At 34.6% G+C, this 19950-nt stretch overlaps 1 protein-coding gene across 10 annotated transcripts in view; it reads right to left on the reverse strand.

Annotated features, from left to right (window-relative positions):
• DPY19L3 (dpy-19 like C-mannosyltransferase 3) overlaps nt 1-19950 on the reverse strand; it is a 39520-nt gene that overhangs the window by 9640 nt on the left and 9930 nt on the right. For 6 of the 10 annotated variants that reach the window (XR_008236502.1, XR_008236501.1, XM_052795739.1 and 3 more), the window contains 13 exons: nt 19275-19365; nt 18298-18419; nt 17953-18098; nt 16074-16197; nt 15127-15261; nt 13279-13410; nt 12106-12207; nt 11225-11298; nt 10818-10976; nt 9161-9283; nt 8685-8796; nt 8061-8117; nt 2245-2327 (listed from right to left, as the gene is read on the reverse strand). Coding sequence is in view for 8 of the 10 variants with exons in the window: in XM_052795739.1 (XP_052651699.1) it covers nt 2245-2327; nt 8061-8117; nt 8685-8796; nt 9161-9283; nt 10818-10976; nt 11225-11298; nt 12106-12207; nt 13279-13410; nt 15127-15261; nt 16074-16197; nt 17953-18098; nt 18298-18419; nt 19275-19365 (1460 nt within the window). In the remaining 2 variants the exon portion in view is untranslated. Of the gene's footprint in view, nt 1-40; nt 2158-2244; nt 2328-8060; nt 8118-8684; nt 8797-9160; nt 9284-10817; nt 10977-11224; nt 11299-12105; nt 12208-13278; nt 13411-15126; nt 15262-16073; nt 16198-17952; nt 18099-18297; nt 18420-19257; nt 19366-19950 lie in introns of those variants that run through there. The other 4 variants (XM_052795747.1, XM_052795746.1, XM_052795745.1 and 1 more) reach the window with 4 other exon arrangements.

Below are 19950 nucleotides of genomic sequence, written 5' to 3' on the forward strand. Positions count from 1 at the left end.
TTAGGGAGAAAGACCAAAACTAAGAATTTTAACATACCTCCCATCTGGGAACACAGCTGTGAACTATCCCTGGGTCACTGGCAGGACCTTCTTGACTTTTTTTTTTTTTTGAAAAAGAAGCTAAGAAAATGAGGTGGTGGGTAGGAAAAAGCAAGAGACTGGGATATGCAAGACCATTACATAAAAAATTGCGCTCTGCAATAGATGCAGTCCAATACTATGCAGTAACTTTATTGTAAAGATATAAACCAGTATATCCTCCTGAAAACGCTATGGTAATTTTAGTAAGGGGAAGAGTAAAAAATACATCTGCAGACACTTCACAGTGGACAGACTAATAGTTGGCTATTATTCAGATTGCATATTTGGACAAGTTAATATGCATTTAGATCTAAGCAGATTGAAGGGTTTTCTTGTTGTGGAGAGACTGCAAGACAGATGAGTTATTCCTAATTCACTGCTATACATGACAAATTAGAGCTTCTCATACTGAGTTTTAATAATGAATGATTAGTTCCTGACACCAGCCTTGACAGATCATTAACTACAGCAGAACTATCAAGTGTTAGTATAGTAAAATGTTTTTCTTACACATCAAAACTTAACAAAATCTGTCCCACTTTAAGAAACTTACCATAAATTTTGTTGACTTGTATTTAAAGCATAGATAATTAACTCTTCTTTACAGGAATAATATTTCTAAACACAATAAATTTTAAGTAGAAAATCTCCCTCTGTAATTGTCTGTCATGACTTAAAATGCAAAGAGGACAAGCACCAGTTTAGCGTTCTCAGCACTAAGAACATATGAAAAATTATTCTCATCGGATCCAGTCAAATCCAGTTCATGGTTGGGAGTAACTCCACATGCATATTTTATGTATAAATCTATATATAACTCCATATATTGTACACAGGAAACGTGAACTATCAGACATTTACCATCTTTTAATAAAACAGTAGTGCTAAATGGAACTAGCTGGTGAACATTAGTCACAAAAACATGTCAATATGGCTGCAAAGATTCTAAATGATGGAAAAAAACATGGCCTGCTTTCAAAATAAGTCATTGAAGGCTTGTAATGTATCTTACTTATAAATTACTCCTTCTAGTTTATGGATTAAAGAAATACAACATTATGGAGTGTAAATATGTTGCTATGGGTAGAATAGGCTGGGTGACTGGTTTCACTGAAGTTCATTGCACATGAAAAAACAATACAGGGCTCCAAGGAAATACTTCAAATAGTTCAATGTTAAATGTAGTAAATTCAGATTTACTTTCAGAATGTTTTCCTCCAGAACATGAAACTGATTTAAAAAAAACCAAAAAACAAAAAACCCACTTTGTCAGAGTTCCAAATAAATACAAGTCCCAGGAATATCTCTGTTCAGAACTTAGCTGAAACTTTTTAGTGGTTACTGTATGTTAATAGAGAACATATCCCTTAAATTTACAGTCTTCCAGAGAACATCCTACCTGGCCCTTTCTCTCAGGATCTTCTACATGCAGTATTCCAAACTGTTTCCACCTAAAAAATACCTTCCTATGCTCTGTGAGAAAGCAGACGTGATGAGGTGGGGGGTTCAAATGATTAACTCATACTCCTGAAAGAGACTTTGCACCTATGCTTAGCCGTGGCAAGTTCAAGTTCAATTACAAATATTTTGTTTACAGTTTAGAACACATGTTGGGATTAATTCTAATAAGTATAAACAGTTGAGATTATTTTAAAGTTCAAGAAACAGACTGTGGAGTACAGATTTTCCAGCCCTACAACTGTACATCCAAGCTTTTTAAAGTTATAAAGTTGAAAAAAGAAGGACACCAGGTTGGGGGCGGGGGCGGAAATAAGAATAAAATTATTTCACTGCAGAGGTCTATTAATGTAAAGAAGTAGCTATAATATGATGGAAGAAGCTTGGCACCTCCAAGTTTACCTCTTTTGGCTGGAAAAACTATGTATACTTATGAGAGCAAATGGAGTCAACTGGTTCCCCGATGCACAGGCAGTACAGCAGCATGATACTGAACCAGAGCAGAGCAGTCTGGGAGACTCTGCATATAGCTGTTCTCCACAGCTGTTAATATGCTAACCTCTTGATAGCCCATTCATCCTTAACTATCTCCATGGGTCACCAGAGTTCACTGATGAGCTGTGACAAATAAGGAGAACACTATAACTAGGAACATTAGATCTACGCAAATAGCATTTAACTTAAATAGAGAAAAAATCCTCTTACTTAATCCAGTTCATCAGCTCCACAGTGTCTGGGTCATAGAATTCTCTCAGCTCTGACAGTTCATCCATTATTCCTGGCCAGAACTATAATGAAAACAAAATAAAACAAACTGAAGATAGAATGAACAAAAGAAGTCCTGGATGTTGAAACATATTATTTCCTCTTAGCTGGCAACTGATCTTGTCCAGCTCATGGATAAGTTGCAAGACATAAGCATATCTACCCTTCTTACGAGGGATAGGTGGCTGTCATTGCAGTATGAATACACAGTTTCAGAGTTCAAGATTTGCAGCTCCTGCCAGATGACCAGAAGGAACAGAATTACCTGTTGTGGTGAGCCTGAGAAGAACAGCTTTTCTCAGATGCACATCTCACTGGAGGTTTACAGAACTTTATTAACTAAGATCAGTTTGTATCTTAAGATCAATGGGAAACTAAAAGTTGCCACCAAATATGACTGTTGTGCATTGTATCTACCTTACAAGTGAACCATTTCAGTTCCCTGAACTATAGGATGAATGTTAATGTTTTAAATTATTTCTTGAGAAACCAAGCTTAAGAAAAGGAACAAGATAAAGAAGCATCGTGTAACAGTTCAATACGTAACAGCCAAGCCATTAAATAACGCCTATGACTACAGGAGAAGGAAAGGCCCTGGGAATTTAAATTAAGTTTGGAAAGGCAACTTACAACTAAATAAAAAAAAGGGTAGGAAATCTGTATCAGAAATTAAAATCATTAGATGTGCTGTGGATGCCACTAATGGCATTTCAGAAGTTTGAATTAAAAGAGAACCACTGAAGGAAAAAGGAAAAGTGAATGTCAACATCCAACAGACTATGGGGGGAAAACATTTCAAACTTTACTGAAGACAAAGAATACATAAATCAAATCTGGATGAGAGAAATAAGGATTGAAATTGATTCTGAAAAGCTTAACAGTCCCCCAAAAAAGCTAACAGAACAAAGATTTATATAAGGGTTTCTTGTTTAAGTCAGTGAATATTCAAGGGCAAAAGGGAGCAGTTAAGAGAGATAATGACAATGCTAATGACTAACTGATTACTTTTCATCAATATTTACTATGGAGGATGTTATGGTGAAACCTATTCCAAACTTGCTTTCTTTAGATAATAAGGATTGCTGGCTTGCAAAGTGAAATGTCACAGGAAGAAGACTAAGACGACCCACCCGATAATCTAAAAAGCCACAAATCATCCAATTTATATAATACTCATCCAAGAGTTCAGAAGGAATTTGAATGAGATGCTGTTTTGCTACTTTGCAAAAAATACGCATTCTTTCACTAAAACTGTAATTATGTAGGAGGACTGGGGAGCAGGAGGTATAATTGGGCCAATTAAGACACTTACTAGTTTAACTGTTTACTTGATACATTTGTTAAAGTAATACTGGCTGGTAGATTGAGAAACATCTAAAAGAGAGTTATGGCAGTATCACAGCATTACAGTTTTGGGAAGTACAGTAGTATTATAATAGACATATTTCTGCTCTTCAGAAGACCTCTTGAGAGATTAGTAAATAAATTAAGCAGTTGTGAAATGAGACTGTAGAGTCTCATAATGACTCAAAATTGCCTCTCTTCATTACTAAACTACCCTGGATAGCTAAACATTTTGAGAGCTTGGAGTCCTTCAGGGTAGAGACAGAAAGAAATGGGCTCTGCTTCTCTTCTAGGTCATGCTGCAAACCTGCCCTGCAACCGACTGAGAATCTAATGACACTGTGCCATCTACTGAATGCTGGGACTATTATATAGCATTACCTGATCTACATAGGTTTTTCAAGTCACAATGTCATGCTACTGCAACTTTTGAGTGAGTACAAGCAGTTTTCACTGGAGGAAAATTTTGGTAGTGGGGCTTGCTATTACTGAATTTAAAAAGAGAATTCTGAGCAAAATTTTCAGGTAACACTACATTTAATTAGTCAAGCCAAGAGAAAACTGCGGAACTTCAGGAGTTCCAAATATAATAGAATAGCAACGACAAAGTAAACAAAAAGTAAAGCGTACAAAAATATGGACCAATAACACTGCTGTAACAACTTAGTCTTGTAAATCAAGTATTAGTCAGATTGAGAAGTGTACTGTGACACAAGGAATGGATAAAAAGAATAGATGGAGTAAATCAGGGATGTAACAAACTGCTCAGAATAATGAGTTGTATGTAGAAGAGGTTTCCAACTTGTAACATGCTCGTCTGTGGGGTCAAAGTCTTCGGGAAAAGCAGCCTGTTGTCAAGTGGCTTAAATTAGCAACACAGGGATTTCGTTCTTGACTTGAAAAATCTCAAGGACTTTTAATTTGCAAAAGGCTTAAAAAACACTTGCATAGGAAAAAGTAATATAACATGTTATTGCTGACTCGCATCAAAACCAAAAAGCAAGCCAAGAAAATAGAAAGGTGGCATACTCTAAACTGATAACAGGGACTATTTTTCCTAAGGTATGTAATTACTCATTGAAAAATATCACTAAGACCTAGAATCTACAAAAATAAATGAAATAATAAACTCTGAACTTGATGACATGGCCATAGAAAGAAATTGAATTATTAGGAAATATAGGTACTAAAGTTGTTTGTTTCCTCACCGTAGCTCCTTGGTGTATGTAAGACAATTTTTAACTTTCAGGAGTAAAATTAAATCTTTTGTGAGTGAAAACATTACCCCAACACTCCGTATTGTAAGAGAAAGATTTCAGCTTTCTCCTTCACATTGGTTATCCCTCTGGCTCATGATCATGGATTTCATCGAGTATAACAACGCTTAAGTTTCTTATTGAATGTCTGGTGTGCTTTGGGTTTTCAGTGTACTTTGATTTATTAATAGTTACTATCCACAAATGTATATATTGAGGATATACACTTGACAATTTTTAACTCAATGGGTGTGATAAGAACCCAGAGATTTTTAAAAGCTTGCAGCTTTTCCCCCACAAACAACCCATCTTTTTCATTCTAGCTAGAAAGTCCAGAGTTAGACAATTGTGCTAGCCACAAACTTGGCAGGTGCTGAACAGTCCACTGATGATTATGGGAGTTCAGTACTTCTCAGATACAAGGGACACTTATTTTGAGTTAAAAAAGTATAAGCACTAATTCTTTGGCCTCTGAGTATAAGTGAAAAGCAAGTACTACTACATTATTTATATTTACTGTTGGCCTAATAATGAAAGTTAAGAATCTTCTTAGAGAAACAGGATTAGAAATTACAAATAAAAATAAACAAGACATTTTCTTTTGTCATTTCTTCTACAGACTGTCAAGCTTACAAACTTTAGGTTTAAAGGATAAATACATACAGTACACACAGGGAGCTCTTCAGTATAGCCGAAGACTGCTCAGATCATTGGTATACATTGTGCTATGTGCTGTAATAAATGTATATGTTTGGAGCAAAAGGACTTGGCCGTGATGAAGATAAAAATGCAGTTTGAGAAATTACATGAATGGATAGTTTACTAGTAAAGAAAAATCAAGATTATTTGGCAAAACCAGGAACTACAGATTTGCTGAAGCTCAGGAACTAATTTTAAGTACCAACAATTTATTTAGGAATGCCTGACATACAAACACAAATCAATGGGTATTATTCTGTTGAGAATTTAAATGCAATGGACACGGATAGAGCTGAAATCTACCTATAAAGAGCATGAAGTGAAACTTAAATAATATTTAGTACTGTGTTATATACGAGTTGTGTTATCTGCAGCACTGCTGAAGTATGCACAGAAATACTTCAGCACTTTATCTAAAAGATGTTTGTGCTATACTGATGAAGAAAACATGTAAATAGAAATACAGATGTCTTATAGGTCTTAAAACATACTGTACCTGAAATCTGAAAGATAGCTAGCATTGTAGCTGCATCTGTATCTCAATAAACTATTGTTCAAGTGATGTATTTGGGACTGTAGTAACCACATGCCTCAAAAGAGGCTTTCATTAGCTTATTGAGGATTAGGTTAATAATCCCATAAAACTCCTATTTTGAGGAACTGCACTAAAGAATCGCACTTCTGACAAACATAACCATAACAGGTAATGAAATATAAAATTGTCCTACTACTAGTTCAAGAAAACTAGCCACGATGACCAGTTAACTTTGTGGTGAAAATGCAAGCTGCTCATGCAATCTGAGCAGTCACAGTGCATGATAAGATAAATTCTTATCTGGAAAGGAGAAAGATAATTAAGTCTTTGTTATCAAAATCTACTTGCACTGTCAGTTTGTTTCTAAAGGTTTTAGAGAGAAAATATATAAACACATTCTCACAGAAGCAATGGATACTTTCTGATTCTCTCTCTGTAAGGATTTTTATTCTGACCAGCACCAAGGAATCTGGTGACAAGTTTTATCTGTCTGTCAGGTAGGCTTCTTTCCTGAATGCTCACTAACTCCTACAGCTTTGCAGAAAAGACACACACATAAAGATATCCACTCCTCTGGTAGCTGAACTGCAAGAACTGACTTAAGACCAAAAAATACTGAGAGGTGATGTATTTCTTTATTCCCACTAAGAACTTTGAAAAATTTTTCATGTCAATAAAAACTATTTCCTATATTTAGAAGAAACACAAAAATGATGCTTTTCAGGCAGACTGAGCGCAACTAATGACTGATCTAAAGCCTGTAAAAATCAGTTAACTTCTGTTGACTTCAGAATTGAATCTGACAGGATTTAGGAACTTCACATCTGCTTATGAAGAATGGGAGGAAAATTATTCCTAGTTGATCTGTCACATTAGACTATTAGAATGCCGTGCTCTTGGCATCACCCATGTCAGAAGAAATGGCATTATTTCTATCATTTTCAGAGATGACAAAAATGGTGAATGACTTGCCTAACCAGCATACCAATGTAAAAAAAAAATCCTAAAAATCCTCTAGCAGAATAACAGGAAAATTTAAGTGGAGTACCTCAGTGTAACTACTAAACAAACTGTTAGTCTTTTTTGACTTTTCATTTCACTGTTTTAAAGGGGGGAACAGACTTCCAGAGTGAACTCTATTAGCAGCTTTCTTAACTGTTATGCTTTACTACTGCCTCTTTAACTTTAGCAATGAAATTCACCTTGAGTTTCTCTGAAGTTAATTATTTAACAGAAATACTCTCATCTCACGCTAGGTATTGCAGAAATAACTTCTTCATCAAAGTAGCATTTGAATTTTTTTGTCTTTGTAAATACAGATTAAAAGAATGGTATGCCCATTAAATTAATGTTGTAAATCTCACTACTATGACAGACTGACAGACTAATAATCTTGTACATGTTATTATTTTAAATATGTTTTATGTTTTTACATTTAAACATTTGACCATAATAATCATTGTTTCTGGGACAGACTGAAGTAACATAAGTACTTGAGTAGTTTAACAATTCTGTACTTTAAAACATGAGATGAGGCACAGCAGTATAGAACATCATGATTATTTCTGCTCCTACAATGAATCATTACACAATTTAACAATCTGCATCTTATCTGCAACTTAGTTAAAACCAAACCAGACAACTTTTATTGCCATAAAATTATGCATTTAAATAACACCTGGTAACTTACACATACAATCAAACATTTGTATCTATGAACAACTACTTTGGATCAAATGAACCCTTCGCATACAATTTCATATGCATAAAGGTACTTGCATTTCAGGTGGTCTATCCCCATTTTTAAAATTCAGCTACAAATCTTGTATGTAATTATTTATAAAACAACAACCCTTTAAGAGAAAAGGAAAATTTCATGCAACTAAAAAAATGCCAAAACATTGAGAGAAAAAATTTCTTACCTTATATGAAATGTATAATAAAGTCATTATTGGTACAGAATACTTAATCACACGCGTCTAAGAGAAATCGCAAAAAAAAATATTGGTTATTCTGATGATATATTTATTTGGATAGACTTAATTTTTAATGTATTGATATCTGACATATTTATCACATGGTGGAATTTACCGAGTTTGAATTAAGACCATATACTGATTTTGTTTTCAAGTAAAACCCTTACTACAGACCCATCACAAATGATGGATTTATATCTGTATACTAAAATCTATTTTCTACAAAGTGGAAAACACTGTATCATTCAGTATAACAGACTGTAAAGGTCTTCTCAGACCCCTGATGATTTCTCTAATATGGTGACTAAGACTTTTTTAGTAAAATTGTGGTTATTTTTCATAGCTGCATCTATATTGCCATCTAGTGTATCCAAATGGAATTGTTTAATATATAAACCACTAGAAAATATATTTTACTTACTAAATTTATACAATTGTACTTCAGAGATATCCAGTTTAAGAGGGCTACAAACAATATTCATTTCAGATGTCTTAGAATTCTGAGTCTTGATTTTGTTTAGATATGGAGCAAAACCAAATTTCATGAAATGCTGTAAGTATAGTGCTAACCCTCTGTGATGTGTAGAGATGAATACACTTCAGGGTAAGTTTCCATACTTCCGTACTGCACAGGCCAAAAGATGCAAATACACACATGTGGGATGTCCAGAGGTACTTCATTCTGGAAGAATACAGACAAGTTTTTGCTGATCATCTGGAGCTCTGCTAAGCCATGTTGATGAGACTGATTATGTTAAGAGAAATTCTGAACACGGCATTCTTGGACTTTCAGAACTCTGAAATAACTGAGTAAAAGATTGACTTTGCAATTGGGTTAGGTGTCTTTGAGAACATCTCTGCTCCCAAACTTCCAAACATTCTTTTTGGCAGGATTTTGGGAAATGCCTCAGTATACAAGCAGAAACAAACCAGGGAGAGAAAGAAGGTTCATGACCCTATCAGTTTGTGGTCAGCGTACTTTACACTCTTATCAAAATATACTCAACTGTCTAAAAAAGCCTTTAGTAAAATTAAAAAAAACATACCTCATTGTGCTTAATGCCAGACATCCAAAAAGAATTGTGTGAATTAAGTTGTAAGCAGCATCAGGCTTCAGCGTTACTGTGCATTCTTCCATTTTTTCCATGAACTGGACTTGATTTGAACCACTAATTAAAACAGAAGAAATAAAATGTGTTACATTTAGTTCTGTAACACATTTCATACAGTTGTCTGTATTTTAAAAACCATTTAATCCTTCTGAAGCTAAAGAGCAATACTACCGCTATCAGACCACAATCTTCTGTTATATTTATGATATAATTAAGACTGACAGTGCCAACTTGATGCAGCATCAGGTATTTATTTTCATGTCTAGTTTTCTGGAAATGCAATGGGTTTAAATGAGCTGTTTTAGAATGAGATAAAATTGTTTACAGAAAGGCATGCCTGGTTCACTGCTTGAAGCAGCTACTCCCACAGGCTTCACAGGGCTTTTGATGAGAGTGAAGAACTTAACTGTGTTTTGTGAGGCTGTGCTGGTATATCTGGATGCTACTGAAGCCGTAGATTGGAAATAAGCTGACAGAAAAGAGGTGTTGAAAGGACTCGTTATTGCTTGATGTGGCTAGTCTTGTGAATGTATGTGGAGGGCTGATCAAAAAAACCAGAAGCTGCTTAAATGTGTGGTTTTTTCCCCTGTTTTTCCAGGTGGGGGATAATTGAGATAACTGGGCAGTGTTAAAAATTAGGGTAGTGTTTGGGATTACATTTAGGATTACAGAAAATAAGAGCTGCAGAGTCTTGTTTGTTTTTAAAATTGATCAGTGCAGTAAGTATTTTAAGAGGCTGGTTGAATAGTACCAAAATGCCTTACAGATGCCTATGACTTCACAATTATCATAAGAGTTTCAGAATCAGAATGTCTTAGATCCTCTCCCTCTTCCTCCCTCTCTACCCCTTTTATCCTGTTTTCTGTAAAATCTACAGTGAGTGGCATTAGTTACATGACACTCCTTGAAATTTTGCTTAATCAAGTTTGATATCATCCCTTCTAACTTTTGTCCAGGTTGTAAATGTAAAACTGAGAGGTCCATAGTGAACCATTTACTTTTATTTCAAATAGCAGTTCAGTACTAATCTTCTAGTGTCCTGTAAATTCCTCCAAATCCTACAGATTAGCTATGGGAACTGGCAGCAGTGATGCACAGTTGCAGTCTACCACCCCTGCTTCTTCACACATATCACAGGAAGTTCAGCACAGACTATGCCAGCTCATTTCTGGGCGTTTGAGGATACCACCAGGGAAATCCTTGATTGGGAGTGCTTTGCACAGGGAAAATGTGATGAACTAAAGAACCTAATGTTGTTTTCTATAAAGACACCCTTTCTCTGCTTCCCCTCCCCCCGCAAAAATGCAACCAAACAACCCTACACATACTGCAAAACCTCAACAGCAAACAAAAGAGCTTGAAGGAATCTAGGGAATAATTTTTCTTTGTTTAGTCTCGTTACATCCTTTACATTTTTAGCTTTAATAGGAAGTTACTTATTTTGCCTGATCTCTCTATTGTATGTCCTACTGTTTCCTTAGTACCTGTGGAAGGTAATACTGTATGCTGCTGTATTAAACTGTCAGTTCCTTAGCCTGTTGAAGAAGAGAAAATTGATAAAAACGTGAATTATTTTTAAAACATATTTTACCTGAGGTTCCAAAAGGCAATGATTACAGCTGCTACTGTCATAAAGAAGAGAACAAATATGTAGACGTAAAAAAGTAATGTATCCGAGAGTCTTGAAAAAGTATTTAATGGTAGTAAACCAAAAGCTTCTTCACAAAGATACAGGTTAGCATCAAAATCTCTAAAGAAAAAAGAATAATCCTTGTCATCATGTATTTCATAACTTGATGTCAAAAAGGACCAAAGTTTTGGGTGTTTTTTTCCAAGCAATTATAAAGCCATAGTTGTGCAGATTATCATGAAGGAAAATGTATGACATAAACATGAGGTAAAAATACATGATTTATCACCAAGATTTTAAATGAGAACAACCTGCAGGCTTCACTTAATGAAGTCATACAAAACAGTAAAATTGCAGGTAAATCATACCTTGTTGCCCCAAATCCAAATTTTGCTTTCAGGAATTTGAATATATGTTCATCTGACTCAAGATTAAGAATTTTCTGTGAAGGGAGAAAAAGAAAGGGAATTATATTTTAAGTATCAAAACCCCAAGCTTTACACAGTAAACAGTTTTTTCATGATTTAAGCAACACAGGCTTACTGAAATAGGTGCTCTGCAATCAAAAAAACATTTGGTTTGTAATTATGGTCCTGTGGTCCAAAGGGCAAGTTACTTAATTTTTAGAATATCTATTAGGGTTAGTTTCTTACTTACAGATAAAGATTATCCAGGACAAGTTGGTTTTAACTGTATTTTTTATTTCAATGACCTATTGTATCTTACTGTGATACTTTTAATTTCCAAGTGTACTAAATTTTAATCTGTTGATAGAGATCTTTTGAAGAGACTTAAAACTCAAAAGCAGAAAATGTGTTACTGTCACTAATGTCTGCAGATATCTCCATGCACAAGAAGCAACTAAAAGCATGGTATGGTGTACAACATTTTTATAATGAGTATTCATTTTTAACTGCATTTATTGAAAAGAAAATTCAATGAAAAACTTTGCAAATGCTTAGCAATATCAGAATGCAGTATAAGTCTACACTTGTTATAAAATTACAGGTGCACTTCAAGTTACGAATACATATTCAATTATTTGTGTTAATTTATGACGTTTTAAGAATATGTTTTAAAATCTATACACCAAGATTAGTAAAATGATCTTCCAGTTCTAAAATGCAGTCTCTGAAATGCAGTGAAGTCTCATTGCAATTTTTATTTAATGATATTACTGTAGATAATTAACAAATACCTTTTAATGTAACACATTTGTAAGTTTCTATATTAAAAATTATTTGCTTACCTTGATAAATTTATTTATTAGAAGAGTCAAGCACAAGACTAATAGTACATGGAGGATAAGTTTCCCAAGCCTATTAAGCAAGCCGCCCTTTTTTAGGTTTTTCTAGAAAGAGGAAAGTATTAGTATTTCAGTACTTTTTTGTATGTATTTGGAACAAAAGCAACACAGACTATTTGAAATAGCTTATCTGCTAGGCCTGATCAGGATCAAATTTGTATTAGGTTGATGAAAGCAAAAATGTATACAAAACCAAGTATCCAGAATGAAGATATACTTCTTCCACAAAACTGCAGGGACAACATCATGAAAACTCCCCAGCATATTGATCTGGCAGAGTTTAACTAGCCAAACAGCCCTCCTTCAGAGGTGGTGTCATTATATTTATACAACTGCTGGCACACAGTGCAACTGTGGTTATGTTCCAAGATTCCCCTAATTTCAATAGTATTGTGTGCCTTTTGAAGTATCTATTCATTAGACCTTCCACCTCAATGTGGCAAAGGTGTCTTCTGGTTCTAACTGTCAGTTGATAGGATTTTGAGCAGTTTTCCAGTTCAAAGCTCCAGATCTGAGAATGGTTCTTTGGCTGCTTACAGGCAACTTGGAATAGGTGCAGACATTGTCTAACTATAAAAAACCACAGTCCTGATTTTAAAAGGTCACGAGTGAGAGACAGCAGGAATGGCCCTGTAAGTTCATATATGCTCATTAGAGGCTGTTGTCAATGCCAGCATCAGAAGAAGAGAGAACTGTAAATACAGGAAAAAAATCCTAATCTTTGAAATAAACAATAGATTTCAGTAAACTGAATTTGACATGTGCCTAGTTCTCACAGAATGTTTTGTTGGAGACAGAACCATAAATCCAAGACAAGTTCTGCTGAAACAGGTGTAAAGTCCGTTTATGCAATTTCTTTTCAGGATCCAAACTGCAGCTTGCACAATCATAAATGTTAACAGCAATCACAGAATTACGGTGTCTGATGTGCTTGCTTATGCTGTAGTTAGTGTAATTGAAATCATTATTTGATCATGCAATGTTTTTGTTGCTTTACGCTATAGTAGTTCCTCTAATTAGTATTAGTAATTTCAGATTATAATGCATATAAATTACTCATCCATATATATATATCGCACTCTTTATTTAGTACCACAAAAATATTTTGGTACCTACCTGGATTGTTCTTGCTATCAAGACAGAAGCATTAAAACTTATAAGTAATGATCCAAGAATCATAGAATTAAAGAACTGTAGGACACAGACTAGCAGTAATCCAGAAATCTGAATGATATAGAGCCACATAACCTGTAACAATAACGATATTTTTATGTCTACAAAACTTTACAGTCATAGCTGCTTTTCTCTGAATACATTTTATAATTTATTTCAACATAATTTTTACAAAAAATGTATCATCTTGCACTAAATCATTACACTGAGAGCCATTACCATATGCTTTCTGTATTTATGTCCTGAACGAGTTAGGTTAATATTTTATACCTATTTTATACCTAGGGAAGCCTGACGCTATAATAAAGCAGATGAGTTAACTGTAGTGTGAGGAAAATATTAATTACTTAATATTTGGAAGATGTTTTGTGTTTTCTTTAGTAAAAGAAGTGTTTCTGTAGCCTCTATTATGTCTTTATGACTGAAGAGTTATGGCTCAGTGCAGTTCAGCAATCAAACATTAGCTGATTTCTCTAACTTTTATAATAGTTTAGTAAAGTCCTTTTTGAGCTATGCTAAACTATTATAAATGTTCAACAGAATGCAAACACTAAACACCAGCTGATTTTCTGATGCAGTGGTACCAAAACATAAATTTTACCTGACACAAAGATCTTGAGTTTAGTCTTGTGTTACAGCAGTGGTGTAAGTCAGTATCAAATGGCCCAACAAACTGCAACAGTTTTAAGTAGCACTTTTTGGAAAATTAATATGCAATAAGAGTGGTGCAGTAAGTCCATCTTAGTATAATTCAGGATGAAGCTGGTAATTTGCCAACTTTTGAAGGTAGCTGATTAGTCACATAAATTACTAACTTCAGCTTACATTTACACATACAATGAAGAGTTTAGAAACTGTTAAATAAACCACATTTATTTTGATATGCAGCCACCATACCAATTTTCAGTTAAATTAATACAATCACTAATATTCCAGTCTGCTTCAAAATTAAAATGAAATTAACATGAATTAATCGTCATCCTACTGTAAACTTCCTTAAAGGAAAGTTAGAACCTTTTTCAACTATTGTAAGCTTTTACAAGGGCTAAAAACTATCTCCATAGAATTTCACACTGACATTAAATTCAAAGACAATGTTTTCATCTTCTACAGTATATTTCTATTTCCTAAGATTGACTGTAAATGATCCCTTACCTTCCTGGTAACACTTGTTTTACTTTTTGGCTCATTCAGTTTAGCAACATAGCAGTGACAATGTTGTTATTTTGTGGTGAATTTCAATTTACAAAAGATAACTGCTTCTCATGAGGAATCTGGTCTATCTTCTTCCTTCCCTTTATAGTACAGTTCCTACATCTAACTTTCAAACAAGGATGCACAATACTTGAGGCAAAATTCATACATTGTTAGGACTTCAGCTTAGACAAGTATTTCTTGTACTACATTTTTTTCTTTCTCTGGCCACTTCCAGAGGACACGCTTAAGCTGTAGTATTAGATCAACAGTTATGATGGTGTTTAAAAGCAATCCATTAATAGTGTCAAAACATACCTGTGTCTAAACAAAACCAGACAAAAATTAAACAATCGAAGTGAATTTCGTAAAGTGAAATAAAATCAGCTGAAAAAAAATCAGAAATGGTGGTGTTTTGATTATTCGTGTTTACACTTGCAGTATATACACTGTGATTACTTAAAAGCACAAAGCAGCACAGTGTGTAATCTGTATTACTTTGGGCATCCAGGCCACTGGTTAGTAAAATATCTCCAAAATTGTTACCTTTATGATAAAAAAGAAAAAAAGTTTGGTTATTTCCAAACATGATCTTACCTTTGCTGTGGGAAGCATGTCAAAACAGTCCAGTATGAATAATGCCAATGCTTGTATCAGCATCATAAACTGATTAAATTGCCAAGTCAGGCTAAAGAGAAACGTTGCTATGAATACAGCCATAAGTGTCAATCTCTGGAAGGAGTGAAAGAAGTCTTATTTAACTTTACAGTTTGCTTCATTAAAAAACAAACCCCAAAACCCCAAACAAACAAACAAAACCCCAAAACCAAACAACCCCCCTGCCCCCCAACAAAACAAACCAAAACTCACCTGAATTTCATTTTATTTTAAATCCATTTTTAAAAACATTAATATGAGTTTTCTAACTGCAATAACTGCTTGGAGGATAATGAACATTTTTTTTAGAGTTACACATTCTTGTATTTATGCCTGTATTTTATCATTGTAATACCACTTGCAAGAATATGGTGAGATCCCAAATAGTTTCAGCCCTTAGATTAACATGCAATACGTGTTCTACTATGCTATACATAGCAGGTATTTGAACAAATTGAGGAGTAATGACTTAACAACTGTTTGTCAAAGAAACTGTATCACCAATTTGCTTTTATTCTTGCAGATCAAGACAACCTTCTATATTTGTAAAACAAATGAAATCAAGAGAAAATCTTTAATCCTTGTGCTTTACAAGCTTTTCTCCTGCCCACTTTGTGTTAGTCTCTTATGTTCTTAAATACGCAGTACTGTTGTCTTGTACTCTTTAGAGCTTACCTTTTTATTTTTCCATGCTGAGCATATGTATTCCTTTGTATTTCAACTACATTTAAATTGAGAGGGTTCATGTGATTAATGTTTTCAACATTATAAGTGATTTGTGTGTATATATCCACTGCTATAAATGCTTATTAAGTATTTTGTCCTAAGTTTTATAGACAGTTTTCTGATACTAATTTTACTGTTTCATACTTATTAGAAATACTCACTTCTTGAACAGGCTGTAAATGAGTTCTGAGTAGGTATGTGATGGCTGCTATCTGAACAGCAAAGAATGGTAGTGCCCAGTTCTCTCTTAAAGGAATGGTGAATTCTACTCTTGTAGTATCTATTCTGTACAAAACAAATGGAGTTTCATAAAATTAAAACAAATAAAACACCAGCTTGGTGACAGAGAGGTTGCAATGACAGGCACCTTTGTGGTATCTTAACTACTTATTGATAAAAATGGAAGCTCCACACTCTAGTTCCTTCAACATGCCTGGCTCTGAAAAAACATCATTGTGAAGGTTCTGCAACTCATCCACTGTTTCTGTACCTCAAATGTTGTACTTTAGCTTCACATACTGTTAAAAAACTTATACTATGGATTAAGTCTTACTTACGAAGCACAGCTTGGGTAATATAAAAATGAACAAACAAACCCCCAAATAAAACCACTCCCTAAATCGAGCATGTGGAGTTTTCACACCACAGGTAATTTTACTTCATTTTTTGGTTTACAAAAAGCACATGTAAGAATAAATAGGTATCAATTTATTCACTGTGATCCCAGTGTGTTGGATCTGAATACCGCTAAACTGGGTAGGAACTTCAGGTCATTTTTTGAATGTTCTAAGATAAAACGCATGGGATGGAAGTTAGTAAAAGTTCCTCAAAGTGCAAACATTTACAAAACCAGAATTGAAAGTTAAAACCAAAAAATACTTCCCTTGTTTATTGTGTAGAGAAAATGTTTGCTAAAAAGGAAAGTAAGCAACACATCTAAGACATGCTTAGCTGGATGAAGAAAACTTCTAAAATGGAGCTACTCAGTAGCCTCAGACATACTTCAGCTGGACAGAAAGTCATTATCCAAATCAATTCCATGTACTTAGTCTATTTGCATAAAGGATAACAAGCATCCATCGTCCATGAATTATTAGAAAGAGGGACAAAACAAATCTGCTCCAAATATTCTGTACATGGAAAAGATGACCTCATGAAATAAACGTTAACTATTGCACATTGCATGTATTTTTTAATTCCTTTTATCTTACACATTGCATGTATTTTTTAATTCCTTTTATCTTACACATTGCATGTATTTTTTAATTCCTTTTATCTTAGGAGAAAGAAACATTTTACCACGATATACCTCTAATTATTCTGTAAGGGACACGCTTGCAGATCAAGTTCTTTACAGCTGCTGATTAACATATCAAACAGTTTTGATAGAACTGACACGGTACTTTTATTTTCCTAAGTTACAGGTAACAGCCTATATCATGAGTCTTAGCTTCATGCCAGCAGCTTACTGCTGGCCTGAAGCCAGTTCTTCCAATTTTTCTCTCCAAATTGAGAATTCTTCAAGTGATAAAGCACTAGAACAGCTCAATTACCATCTTTTTTCTGTGAGTCTTAGCGCAGGAGATGTCTACAGGAATAAGGGACCAGAGAAGCTGAACTTCTGATGATCTTAGGTTGTTGAAGGAATCCCTGGAGATTGGGTGTGGGGCAGTGAGGAGACCTGAAGGGCATATATGCAGGTGTCTTTAACATCTAAGGGATCCTAGGCTGGAGTAGACAGGGTGCATCATCTGGAGATCCAGACACATCTGAAAGATGTAGTCCACTTTCAGAGAACGATTTAAGCCAAAATTTTCTACTCAAACTTCTTGAAACTTTAAAATTCTAGTCTGCTATGTCAGCTCATTTATTATTATTTGCTTATTATTTAAACATTTTTTTTTTCCATTTTCTGGCTAATCTGAAGAGAGGCCTTATAGTTTCATTTTTTGTCCAGTTAATCACGCATTTGAAGGTTTAATGCCTTACCTTTGACATGAGGTACAATTTTAGAAAGATCAAATGTTTAATCTCACTTACCTGTTTGTAATATACCAGCAAGCTGCCAACAACCCTGAAAGCCATGTTCCACTAAGAAGCCAGCTTGTTACATACAGAGCAATGACATAAACTGCCTGAAGTCCAAACAAAGTGTAGATATAAAAATAAACGGGCTCTAGGTATTGCTGTAAAACACAAGAATACTGATGTTGACATAAAACACTCATGGGGGGATTACACTTAATATGAATTAGGTTTTGGTTTTACAAATTAAAAAGGTATCAGGAATATTTCTAATTAGAAAATAACTAAAAAGGGGAGCTATGGTTCACTGCGCAATCTTCATAATGCACTTACAATCTAAAGCCATAAATAAATGCCTACCTGAATTGGAAGAATCCTATACAGAATGCTGAGAAACACCTCCTGGTAAACATTCATTCTTTCAAGTATGTTAATTGTCCTCACAGATTCAGTTTTATTGTCATATACTAAACCATGTAAACCTTAACGATAAAGAGAAATTGAAATAGGAGATTGTCATTTTCCCCCTCCATCTTCATTTGAACAGTGAATAACTTTTTCAAAGGTATTTTAGGATGTCTCATCAAAAACCGCAAGCTTGGAGTCAAGGATTCAGATCACATTACCTCTGAATCAACATGACCTTCTGAGGTCTTCAGTTTCCCTGCTTCAAATGTGGCTCAGAGTGCTAATTCAAATACTATGTATTTAGTAATGACTAAAACATTTATTTTTACACTTACATTCCTAGCATAGAATCTGTGGTACATACTGGATCTTGAGAACCATTCTCATCACTACTTTGAACACAGGTGATGTTAATATCGACAAATGTGTAGTGTAAGCAAAATTGCTAGAGAGCAATAGTTAAGTATCTAGGAAACATGAGACTGTCACAGAAAACCCCATCATCATATATGACTTTCTTGGAAGCTGCTCATTGTGTCACTTACTGTCTGGGCATATAGCAAAAAAATTGCCCCTTCCCACAAATAGTTCATAATTCAAATTGAACAAGGGAAGAATAAAAATGAAAGTAATATACTGAATAAACCAGCAAGGTTGAAACCTTAACAGATATGAGAGTTGTCCCTCAAAGTGATTGCCTTCTTCAGAATGTGAAGGTGTGGCACAGAAACCAATGTATCACTATGAAATTTATTATGTTCATAATTTAGTGGCTCCCTGGCATATGAACAGAATAAATCTGTCTCCAGTACAATAGTTACACTATCTTTCACAGTTATGGTATTCCTTGTTCTCAACTATATTTGAAAAAGTATTAAAAATAGTCAGCTGGCAACATGAAGTAAAACTTACTTTACAGTTTACAATACCTTGCTGGATGGAAGCAGCCTGAATCATCTGTTTGTAGTAAGAATAATAAAGTCCACATTCTGTTCTGAATGAAATTTCTCTTTCGACTTCCTGCAAGTGAAAGTTCAATAGTAAATTCACTTTCCATTTGCTTTTCACAATAATAGGAAGCTGCCTTCAACTGAAATTCTTGCTGCACCAGGGAAACTGACCTATACAGTGGCTTGAGTCTTTGTGTTAGTGCATTCTATGCAACTTAGTTGAAGTAAAGATAAACTACATGGACAAATTAGGGTGAGAGGCAAATGGCTGAGGTGTCAATGCCTCTGTGAACTGGGGAAACGTATATGCCTTTTGTGATTCTGATATGCTGTTTGGCAACATTTTTGATCTTTTACTATTTTTTTGGTGATATTCAATGTTTAGATAGGTGCAGTGGCCAACAGCTGGACTTTAAAACTGCATATGCTTGCTCCATGTATTTAACCTTTTCTTCCAGATGTAGATATCCCATAGTGTTCCATGGCTTTACCACCTTAAGGCTCAATTAATTCAGTGTGCCATACTTGGGACTGCCCCATAATGCTAGTCTCAGCTACTCTGAGATTTCAGCTGGCAGGGTATGCTGCTTCCCACTTATTAAATGCTGTTTCTTGCAGGAAGCCAGCTGTTCATCACTTTCATACTTCAATTATA

The sequence above is a fragment of the Harpia harpyja genome, chromosome 9 (assembly GCF_026419915.1).
Source record: "Harpia harpyja isolate bHarHar1 chromosome 9, bHarHar1 primary haplotype, whole genome shotgun sequence".
In the NCBI taxonomy this organism is placed as follows: domain Eukaryota; kingdom Metazoa; phylum Chordata; class Aves; order Accipitriformes; family Accipitridae; genus Harpia; species Harpia harpyja.